Here is a 12,136-nt window from a genome sequence, read left to right on the forward strand (position 1 = left end):
GTGGGAGCCCCTCATAATATGCACAGCAGAGGTCCAGCCCCAGGAGGAAGTAAGCACAGCACAGGGATGGTGGGAGCCCCTCATAATAAGCAGCCCCAGGAGGAAGTCAGCATAGCACAGGGATGGTGGGAGCCCCTCATAGTAAGCAGCCCCAGGAGGAAGTCAGCATAGCACAGGGATGGTGGGAGCCCCTCATAGTAAGCAGCCTCAGGAGGAAGTCAGCATAGCACAGGGATGGTGGGAGCCCCTCATAGTAAGCAGCCCCAGGAGGAAGTCAGCATAGCACAGGGATGGTGGGAGCCCCTCATAATATGCACAGCAGAGGTACAGCCCCAGGAGGAAGTCAGCACAGCACAGGGATGGTGGGAGCCCCTCATAATAAGCAGCCCCAGGAGGAAGTCAGCATAGCACAGGGATGGTGGGAGACCCTCATAGTAAGCAGCCCCAGGAGGAAGTCAGCATAGCACAGGGATGGTGGGAGCCCCTCATAGTAAGCAGCCCCAGGAGGAAATCAGCATAGTACTGGGATGGTGGGAGCCCCTCATAATATGCACAGCAGAGGTACAGCCCCAGGAGGAAGTCAGCATAGCACAGGGATGGTGGGAGCCCCTCATAATAAGCAGCCCCAGGAGGAAGTCAGCAAAGCACAGGGATGGTGGGAGCCCCTCATAATAAGCAGCCCCAGGAGGAAGTCAGCATAGCACAGGGATGGTGGGAGCCCCTCATAATGAGCAGAGCAGAGGTACAGCCCCAGGAGGAAGTCAGCATAGCATAGGGATGGTGGGAGCCCCTCATAATAAGCATAATGACTGAGTCGTCGATGCGACGACAACTGATCCGAAATTCATAAACAAAAGTTCGTATTGCGTACAGAATTCGGACGTATGGCAATTCGTATTTCGGATCCTTCCGAATGTACGAATTTTGGGGAAATTCGTACGAATTTGAGATTCGTACGAAACGAATCGCACATGTCTAATCTACACTACGTTTCCAAAAGTATTGGGATGCCTGCCTTTACACACATATGAACTATAATGGCATCCCAGTCTTAGTCTGTAGAGTTCAATATTGAGTTGGCCCACCCTTTGCAGCTATAACATCTTCAACTCTTCTAGGAAGGCTGTCCACAAGGTTTAGAAGTGTGTCTATGAGAACGTTTGACCATTCTTCATGAAAAACGCATTTGTGAGGTCAGGCACTGATGTAGACGAGAAGGCCCGGCTCACAGTCTCCACTCTAATTTATCCCAAAGGTGTTCTGTCAGATTGAGGTCAGGGCTCTGTGCAGGCCAGTCAAGTTCCTCCACCCCAAACTCGCTCATCCATGTCTTTATGGACCTTGCTTTGTGCACTGGTGCACACAGTCATGTTGGAACAGGAAGGGGCCATCCCCAAACTGTTCCCACAAAGTTCGGAGCATGAAATTGTCCAAAATGTCTTGGTATGCTGACGCCTTAAGATTTCTCTTCACTGAAAATAAGGGGACAAGCCCAACCCCTGAAAGACAACCCCAACACCATAATCCCCCCACCACCAAATGATTTGGTCCATAAAGACATGGGTGAGTGAGTTTGGGGTGGAGGAACTTGACTGACCTTAACTCAATAGAGCACCTTTTGGATGACTTGGAGCAGAGACAGAGCCAGGCCTTCTCTCCAACATCAGTGCCTGACCTCACAAATGCTCTTCTGGAAGAATGGTCAAACATTCCCATAGACACACTCCTAAACCTTGTGGACGGCCTCCAAAGAAGAGTTGAAGCTGTTATAGCTGCAAAGGGTGGGCCAACTCAATATTGAACCCTACGGAATAGGACTGGGATGCCATTAAAGTTCATGTGTGTGTAAAGGCTGGTGTCCCAATAGTTTTGGTAATATAGTGTAAATGTTAGATTTAAGCCCAATTTTTTTTTGGGGGGGGGGGGGAGCAGCATAATGAAGGGTTGGGTTGTTTTTATTGCTTGAGAAAAGAAAATATGAATGCAACATGGCCCATAGAAGCCTTACGTATGGTGGAAAACATAATATGGTAGAGCAAAAAGTGAGCGTTCTACTCTAATCTTGCAGGGCAAAGCCTTACACGGAAAAGGATGGACCAATGAGGCTTTATTTGATTTGTGTAACCATAGCCAACACATTTTGGCATTTTAGTATAGCTTCTTTATCAGGACTTTTTTTTTTTTTTTAGGTTTAACTTCAGTCTTTTTTACATGGGAGGGTGGCATGGAAATAGCAGGACCTTGAATGTATACAGTTCATGCAAACTGGACTTCTGTTTACTTTACAGGTATACAATCTAGTGCATTCTTATATCTTTGGTTTAAATTATCAAAACGTTAATTATGAGGATCCGAAACCTCCATGTATTGATGGAAATGAGGAAGAATTCTTCAATGGGAAGTACGTTAAGCCAACCAGCAGCAGAACAGATGGGGAAACCCATCAACAGTTTGTGGTAAGTTATAGGCTTCATTGCTGTAAAAAAAAAAAAAAAAAGCTTGAAATATTTATTAAAGCCCCCCCCCCCCCCCCCCCCCCGTGTGTCTCTAGATTTCATAGATGTCTTGCTCAGGTGGATGGACCTCAAACAGTGACTGTAACCCAAAGTAGCAGAGACCACATTTTAGCGAACAATCTCATTAGTAGCTCATGTCTTGTCTTAGCCCTTGTACACACGGTCGGAGAATCCGTCGGAATGTGTCCTATCAGACCGTTTTGTCGGATAATCCGACTGTGTGTGGTATGCATCGGACTGTTTCCGTCGGACCAAATTTTCCAACTTGCTGGAAATATTTTCCGACAAACTGCTCCGATTGGACATACTCCGATCATGTGTAGCCTACTCCGACGGACAAAGTGCCACGCATGCTCAGATCAAATTCCTAGACCAAATCTATTGGCTACTAGCCTGAACGTAGTCCCGTCGTAACGAAATAACGTCATCACATTATGTACAATCGGATTTACAACTTTGTCCGACCGTGTGTATGCAACAGTTTCAGACAAAATCCATCTGACAAAATCCAACGGATTTGGTTGTCAGAATGTCTGACCATGTGTACAAGGGCCTAGGCTGCATCCACACCTTAGATTTGCGTTTTTTTTAGCATTTTTTCAGGCAATTGTGTGCATGCTTTAAAAGCGATTGTCAGCTTTGGCGTTGATATTTTTCTCTTGTAATAAAAGAAAAAAAAAAAATCTGTTTCATGATTTGTTATGTTTTCAGATTTTTCGTCCACTATTATTTATTTATTTATTAGTTCTTTTACATTTTTTTGTTAGGGGGTTAGGGGTTATGGTTAGGAGTTAATGTATTTATTTACTATTTACTGTATGTATGTATTTATTTTGTTAGGTTAGGGGTTAGTATTAGGGTTAGGTGTTACAAAGAGGATTTTTTTTTTCAATACTCCGATCATGTGTAGCCTACTCCGACGGACAAAGTGCCACGCATTCTCAGATCAAATTCCTAGACCAAAGCCATTGGCTACTAGCCTGAACGTAGTCCCGTCGCAACGAAATAAAGTCATCACGTTATGTACAATCAGATTTTCCGACAACTTTGTCCGACCGTGTGTATACAACAGTTTCGGACAAAATCCGTCAGACAAAATCCAACGGATTTAGTTGTCTGAATGTCCGACCGTGTGTACAAGGGCTAAGTCAAAAAATGCAAATATATGGAAAAGGAAAATAAAAGAAAAAAACAAGAACAAACAGGAACAAAATTTGAATGGCCTAGCGGAAAGGTCACTGATAAGGTGCAAGTGTAGACTCAAGGGTAGCTTATTTCAAAATTAAACCTCCAGTATGGACCTATCGTTACATGCTCTCTATTGTAAAGCATATATTAATGCCTAATTCATCTCTCTGGAGCAGTGGACTAAATCTAGTGGGCAAACTTCAGTAATTACTAATATATTCCAACGACTACTGCGGGAATTTTTCTTTCCAGCTCTTTTACCTACTCTCAACCTTCCCCTTAGAACCCAACTTTACAGCCCATAGGGTCTCGTATCTGTAATGTGTGTGTATCATCGGATATATATCTGAAATGTTTGGGGGGACGTTGCTCTTCCATTTCCTATTAATAAGTAACCTAGCAGCAACCAATATGTGTGTGTAACCACCGTGCGTAGATCTAGTGGAAACAATTCAATACCCAAATTCAAAAGGGCCAGGCTATTCCTTGGATATGTGATCATCCCAGTAAGAGAGGAAATTAAGCAAAAAACACTGCATGGCAAAAACTTGTTATATGTTTACAAGTCCACATAATGTGCATGATATTCCCCACCTCTCCACACCCTCTCCAACACAGAGAGGAATGGCCCGGAAAGAACTGCAGGCGATACGGTGTCAAGTACCATCTTAATGTAATTTTCTGAGTAAATTCCCAGTGATTTACACACTTTGATGATTTGTATACTGTGTTGAGGGCCGTCTGCCATTGTTGGGATGTAAATGTGGTCCCCAGTTCTGCCTCCCATTTCTGGAATGGTGGAGCTTTGATAAACGTAGTTTTGTGTTGGAAAAGCGTGTAAAATATGGAAATTCCCTTTGGGGGGGAGCATCAGGCGCTGTGAAGAATTTCCACGCCATCTCCTGAATATAGAAATGAGGGATCGGCAGTGGTCTTAGGAAATGGGAGATCTGATCATAAGTGTAGGGTTCCCTATTTGGAAGGCCATATTGTTCCTGCAGATGTGGGAATGTTTTTAGGGAGTCGTTTTGGAATGTTTCAGTTAACCGGGAAATTCCCCTGGACGTCCAATTTAAAAGTCAGATATTTGGTATAGCTCCCTCAATTATAATCAGAGGTAGTGGTACTTCTATTTGCTTATCTAATGGCGTTAAGGTCTCACAGAGATCCCTCCAAGCTTGTAATGAGGCCTGGAGAGTCATGGGCAGGTTTTTCAATGGAACACGGCTCCAACTATCAAGTAAAAGAAGATGTGAGAGGTCTCTGGTGGGGCTTGAGGCCTGTTCTAGTTTACGCCACGGAATGTCCGCTCCACACATAAACCACATTCTAAGTTGAGTGATCAGGGACGCACGGTAGTAGTCCAGCAGAACTGGGAACCCCATACCACCTGCCACCCTATGTTTTGGCTAGGATGGCTCTAGAACAGCTCGGTTTTTTTGAGTTCCAAACATACTTTGCCAGAAGGGAGTCTAATGCTTTTAAGCGAGTATTTTTGAGCGGTATCGGACGAGTGCGGAAGATGTATAAAATTTGGGGGAGAAGTAACATTTTAAAAGATGCTAGACGTCCAGACCATGTTAGTTCAGTTTTAGCTAGTCAAGTAGTTTGCATGGTTAATTTATGTATAAGGGCATGATAATTAATGTCTGCTAATTTAGAGGGATCTTTAGATATTTGAAGGCTGAGATAGGTTATTTGTCCTGTGCTCCATGAGTAAGGGAATTGGAGTTGTAGTTGATTTTGGAGAGCAGAGGGGACATTAATAGGAAGGATAGGTGATTTGGAGAAATTTACTTTATAATAGGAAATTCTACAAAGAGGAATTTTTGTTATTCTTTTATTAAAAGAGATAAATATGATCTGTTTCATCATTTGTTATGTTTTCAGCTTTTTCATCATTTTTTTTTTATTATTTATTTATTAGTTATTTTACATTTTTTTGTTAGGGGTTATGGTTAAGAGTTGATGTATTTATTTACTTACTATTTATGTATGTATTTATTTTGTTAGGTTAGGGGTTAGTATTAGGGTTAGGTGTTACAAAGAAGACGTTTTTTTTTTTTTCTTTCTTTCTTTTATTACAAGAGAAAATATCATCTGTTTAATCATTTGTTATGTTTTCAGCTTTTTCATCCACTTTTTTTAATATTTATTTATTAGTTATTTTACATTTTATTGTTAGGGGGTTAGGGGTCATGGTTAGGGGTTAATGTATTTATTTATTTACTATTTATGTATGTATTTATTTTGTTAGGTTAGGGGTTAGTATTAGGGTTAGGTGTTACAAAGAAGAAGTATTTTTTTCTTTCTTTTATTACAAGAGAAAAATATCATCTGTTTCATCATTTGTTATGTTTTCAGATTTTTCATCATTTTTTTTATTATTTATTTATTAGTTCTTTTAAATTTTTTTGTTAGAGGTTATGGTTAAGAGTTAATGTATTTATTTATTTACTTATTATTTATGTATGTATTTATTTTGTTAGGTTAGGGGTTAGTATTAGGGTTAGGTGTTACAAAGAAGACTTTTTTTTTTTTCTTTTATTATAAGAGAAAAATATCATCTGTTTCATCATTTGTTATGTTTTCAGCTTTTTCATCCACTTTTTTTATTATTTATTTATTTATTAGTTATATTACATTTTATTGTTAGGGGTTAGGGGTCATGGTTAGGAGTTAATGTATTTATTTATTTACTTATTATTTATGTATGTATTTATTTTGTTAGGTTAGGGGTTAGTATTAGGGTTAGGTGTTACAAAGAGGAATTTTAATTTTTTTTGCTGACCTGCAAAGTAAAAGGCATAATGCGCTAGTATGCATTGCATACTGGAAGTTACCTGCAAACGAAGCCTTCGTTGTCACCGCTGGAGGCCACATCCATCTTCACCGTCTTCCTTCCTGGGTCCACGGACTCCGGCATATACAGTAAATAACTCCTAAATGGTGCAAGTCTAGGAGATAGTTACCGTACCAATAGCAGGGACGTGCGGTGAGGTGAGTGGCTTGTGAGGCACTGGCTAGCATCAGAGCCAGATACACACAGGTTAGATACGCCATAAATGTTAGAGCGAGAGCAATAATTCCAGCACAAGACCTCATCTGTAACTCTAAACATGTAACCTGTAAAAATGTTAAAAATCTCCATAGGCGACGCTTTAAGTACTGAAGGTTGGCATGATCCCACAAGCATGCGCAATATTAAGATATGACATGTTAGGTATCTATTTACTTGGCATAACATCATCTTTCATATTAGACAGTAAAAAAATAAAAGATAAAAAACATGGGGCTGACTTTAGTTTTTTTTATTTATTTTGTTATTTTTTTAATTCATGAAAAAAGCTCCCCCCCCCCCCAAAAAAAAAAATGAGTTTGAAAAATTGCTGTGCAAATACCGTGTAACATAAAAAGTTGCAACGACCATCATTTTATTCGCTAGGGTGTCTGCTAAAACAATATATACCAAAGATAGGACATTTCCTACTCCTACTGTCCATGGTTAAGCCCCCAAAAAGCCTAAGGGGCAGTAAACTGGTAACTGGCCCTTTGTTTAAGAAAGTTTGGAGATCCCCACTTTAAGCCACGCAAGCGTTTAAGTAACGCAGGTTTCTGTTACATCAGAGGGGGGTGGGGTCACCCACACGTCATTGGGGAAGCCAGGCTTTCCCCCCCCTGCATCAGAGGGGGTGGGGTCAGGTGATGGGTGGCCCCGCCCTCCTCATATAAGAAATGTCAGACTGCCAGGATCCCCGCAGTGTCTCCACCAGTGGAGACAGAGGATGGATGGACTGCGCTGCGCTGGACTGGAGGGAGAGATCACCTGTCGCTGGATCAGATCAGCCATCGCTGGACCCCAGAGAGATAATCATTCGTCGCTGGATAGCAAGAGTGGATTACCTTCGCTGGAATCTTTTTTTATTTATTTTTTATTTTTAATAAAGGACTTTTTCAAAAGTGTGTTTGTCTTTTTTAACATTCTTTTACACTTTCTTTGTGAAATGGTAAGGGGTACTTTTGTACCTCCTTACCATTTCAAACAGGGGGGGCTGGGATCTGGGAGTCCCCTTGTTAAAGGGGGCTTCCAGATTCTGATAAGCCCCCCGCCTGCAGACCCCCACAACCACCGGCCAGGGTTGTGGGGATGAGGCCCTTGTCCTCATCAACATGGGGACATGGTGCTTTGAGGGGTCTGTGACCCCCAAAGCATCCTCCCAATGTTGATGGCATGTGGCCTGGTACGGTTCAGGAGGGGGGGGGCGCTCTCTCGTCCCCCCTCTTTTCCTGCAGCCTGCCAGGTTGTGTGCTCGGATAAAGGGTCTGGTATGGATTTTTAGGGGGAACTCCACACCATTTTTTTACTTGGCGTGGAGTTCCCCTTAAAATCCATACCAGACCTGAAGGGTCTGGTATGGATATTTAGGGGGAACCCTACGTCATTTTTTTTTTATTTGATGCGGGGTTCCCCTTAATATACATACCAGACCTGAAGGGCCTGGTAATTGAATTTGGGGGAACCCCACACTTTGTTTTTTTTCATCAATGACTTTCAATGACTTCTCTGTATTATGGGGAGCTGACAATTCATTATAGCCGCGAGTGATTTTAAATGATTTTTTTCTTGCAGAAATGACACTTTGTGTAGGGACAGTTCTAAGCACAGGAAACATGCACCCCTTCACAGGCATACTATACACACCCCCCAGCTACAAAATTTAAAGGAATATTACACTTTTATTGTTTCACTTTAAGCATTATTAAAATCACTGCTCCCGAAAAAACAGCCGTTTTTAAAACTTTTTTTTTGCATTGATACATGTCCCCTGGGGCAGGACCCGGGTCCCCAAACACTTTTTAGGACAATAACATATTAGCCTTTAAAATTAGCACTTTAGATTTTGAACGTTCGAGTCCCATAGACTTTAATAGGGTTCTAAAGTTCACACAAACTTTAGGTCTGTTCGCAGGTTCTGGTGTGAACCGAACCGAGGGGGTGTTCAGCTCATCCTTAGTATCTGGGTAATAGTAATTTGTTTTATTTTTCCTGAAAATATGCGCTTGATGAAATGATTTTGATTTAAAAATTGAAACAACCCCAATTTTGATCCCCAGGATCTCTGCATTTAGGAATTATATAATGGTTGGGGGAGGGGTTTAACTAATCTTCAGGCCTAAATTGTGCATTTGAACATGTGGAAAAGAATGCAAAACTGTCTATGGTAGTGAAAGGTTTACACCATTCTCAAAAGCCACAAACTATGGTTGCAGGTTGCCCTGTAGTTTTTAATGGAACAAAATTAAAATTGATGTTGTTTCTCCAGGAACTCAGTATGCAGTTGGCTTCAAGTCTTGTCACGAGAAGACCCAAAGTCTGTGGGCTGGAGCATGATCCCAACATTGTACCATTTGAAGATTTTCTTTCCGATGGCGGTAAATACATATGAATCCTGTTCCGGTATGAAAGGAGTGACCTCACTCAACTGATCTTGCCCCACCCGCCCACCCTCTCAACACACCCTTTACCCCATCTCTTGCTAACTTATCAGTGGGTTAAAAATCCCAGAAAGCCCCTTTTACTTACCTAACTCTGCAGTCACGTGGCTCACTAGGTCCTGAGTCTACTATATTCTTCACCGCAGAGTGGGAGGATCCTTTTGCTGCCCATGGTGCTGCTGCATGGATGACTTGGACACTCCCCATTGGTTGTTCAGCAGGAGAGTGCTCTCAGGCTCCAGAAGATTGCAGAGGCAGGATGGCCAATCAAAACTGGGTTTGTAGTAAATGTTAACCATCTGAAAAACCCATTGACTTCCTTTATATATTTTTTGGACCTTCGGAAATTCGATCTATGCAATAGAGTTTCTATTTCCAGTTAGCGTCTCACCAATACCGAGATCGGTGCAGATACTAACCATTTGCATGAGTACTTGTACTTGTGAAAATGCTCCAATACTAAAACCGATACCTTCAGACTCGGTTCACATATGTGCGGGCCAGTTTGCAGTGTGATTTCGTTCAGTGGTTCCAATGATAACTTTAGTGTATGGGAATAGAAATCGCACCTGAACTGGACTGAATTTGCCTGGAGTCTTTTTGCAAATTGCACTCCAGCAGGCTTGTGAACAGGCTGTAAAAACTCAAATGCACATGAGAACTGATGTGAAACTGATGACTCTGCAAGTGGAATCTGTGGTTTTACCATCAGTTTTCATGCTTGTATGGTGTGAACATGCCCTAGGAAAAAACTGTTACATGACACTAATAATAGGTATCGGTAATTGGTATTGGAGAATACGCCAGAAAAAGTATTGGTACGCAGTCTTAAAAAAACTGGTATTGGTGCATCCCTATTTCCAACCATCTGTTATTTTGGGTTGGCCTTTTCCAATACCAAGAGAGTAAGCGTGAGACTGTATGGTGGGCAGTGAGGGCCGCTCCATTAGGGGCGCAGGGGCGCCGCCCCCCTAATCTATGTGCCCATCCCCTAATCTACATGCAGGGCACCGGACGCATGGATTTCAATGTGTTTCATTTTATTTTTTAGAAGAGCATGATTAGAGCCTGAGGCTCCAATTGGCTTCCAAAAAGGGTGGGCCCAGAGCACTGTGCCCTGAGCCCACCCAGTTGTGTGACAACTAACGCTAATGTCTTCCAGCTTCTCCTCCCGGCCAATCAGAAAGTGCATCATGAGACCCGATTGACCAGGGAGTCTTAGGACTCCTAGCCAATTGGGTCTCAGGACCCACTTCCTGTTCAGCCAGGGGAGAAGCAATGGCCCCTTGCTATTCCTTCGGCAAGCTGGAGAGAGGAGCAGTGGGCGCAGGGGCAGCAACAGCCGCTTACAGGAGCCCTACCCCGGATCCAGCACCACCTAGTTATCGGAAAGGTAAGGCACGAATGGCCATCTTGTTGTTTGCCACCCCTCCCAAAATATTGAGCACCAACCACCACTGATGGTGGGAATGATTTATCGCCTGGAGACTCTCCAAGGTAGAAGTCAATAGGATTGATAGAATGTTCAATTAGCAAGGAAAGTTGCCCCAGAACTCAGTAGATGAGGTTAAGCTCTGCTGACTTTCATCATCCAATCACATGCAAACAAAAGAGCTATATTTTTGTTTTCCTGGCATATGATTGGGTATTCTTTGCAAAGTGGAACTACACCACATTCACTAAGGTCTGCGGAAAATTCCCTTGCCAAGTGCAAACTTACCCTGCAAAACCATTTGACTAGTAAATAAATCTCAATGTGTGCATCATACCACCAACCTTCACCTATAGTGCATTCTAACACATTTTCTTCTTTCCACAGAACCAATTGCACTTAACGGTAAGTACCAAAATTCTGTGTATTACACATTACAATCAATATATAAATAGGCATTTAAAAAAGAATTCCCGGTGTGGATATTTTTCCACCATGGGCCAATGTAGCTATAGATATACCGTACCCGTGGGATACCTCTAGAAGCTGGAAATCTTTGAAGTAGACATTGTTAATCCAATCACTTGCAAACAAAAAAGCTGTTTTTTTTGTTTTGTTTTCCTGGCATATGATTGGGTATTCTTTGCAAAGTGGAACTACCCCACATTCACTAAGCTCTGGGGAAAATTCCCTTGCAATGTGCAGCTTACCCTGAAAAAATATTTGATTAGTAAATTAATCCCATTTTGTGCATCATACTGTACCACCAACCTTCATCCCATTATGCATTCTAACAATTGTTCTTCCTTCCACAGAAGCTAGTTTTTCTGGAGATATAGGCAAGTACCAAAATTCAATGTATTACACATTAAAATCAATATATAAATAAGTATTTGAAAAATAATTCCGAGTGTGGATATTTTTACATAGTTACGTTGGTCCACCTTGGACCAACGTAGCTATAGATATACCACACCCGTGGGATCCCTCTAGAAGCTGTAAATCTTTGAAGTAGAAATCACTACTCCATTGAGCTCCACTAATTTCCAGTTCCCGTGTGCCAAATGGCTGCCCTGCTGCATAGTGAACACATGAGGTTGGAGAACTTGCCCGGATGCCATTCAGGGAACACTTCGCATTGTCAGTGGGGTTGATAAACTGTTCACTTAGCAAGGAAAGGTGCCCCAAAGCTAAGTAAATGAGGTTAAGCTCTGCTGACTTTCATAATCCAATCACTTGCAAACAAAAAATATATTTTTTTTGTTTTCCTGGTATATGATTGGGTATTCTTTGCAAAGTGGAACTACCCCACATTCACTAAGCTATGGGGAAAATTCCCTTGCAAAGTGCAGCTTACCTTGAAAAACCATTTGACTAGTAAATTAATCCCATTATGTGCATCATACTGTACCACCAACCTTCACCCCATTGTGCATGCTAACAATTTTTCTTCTTTCCACAGAAGCTAGCTTTGCTTCGGATGGAGGTAAGTACCAAAATTCAG

The 12,136-nt window shown here is 42.0% G+C and overlaps 1 protein-coding gene across 1 annotated transcript in view; it reads left to right on the top strand.

The window, feature by feature from the left end:
• LOC143929829 (alpha-2-macroglobulin-like protein 1) overlaps positions 1–12,136 on the top strand; it is a 142,993-nt gene that overhangs the window by 60,500 nt on the left and 70,357 nt on the right. Inside the window, exons 16-19 of the mRNA XM_077453805.1 lie at positions 2,289–2,456; positions 9,029–9,137; positions 11,020–11,037; positions 12,095–12,118. Of these exons, the coding sequence (XP_077309931.1) occupies positions 2,289–2,456; positions 9,029–9,137; positions 11,020–11,037; positions 12,095–12,118 (319 nt within the window). The remainder of the gene's footprint in view (positions 1–2,288; positions 2,457–9,028; positions 9,138–11,019; positions 11,038–12,094; positions 12,119–12,136) is intronic.

The sequence above is a fragment of the Lithobates pipiens genome, unplaced genomic scaffold (assembly GCF_037356315.1).
Source record: "Lithobates pipiens isolate NorthernLeopardFrog02 unplaced genomic scaffold, aLitPip1_a1.2 Scaffold_25, whole genome shotgun sequence".
Lineage (NCBI taxonomy): Eukaryota > Metazoa > Chordata > Amphibia > Anura > Ranidae > Lithobates > Lithobates pipiens.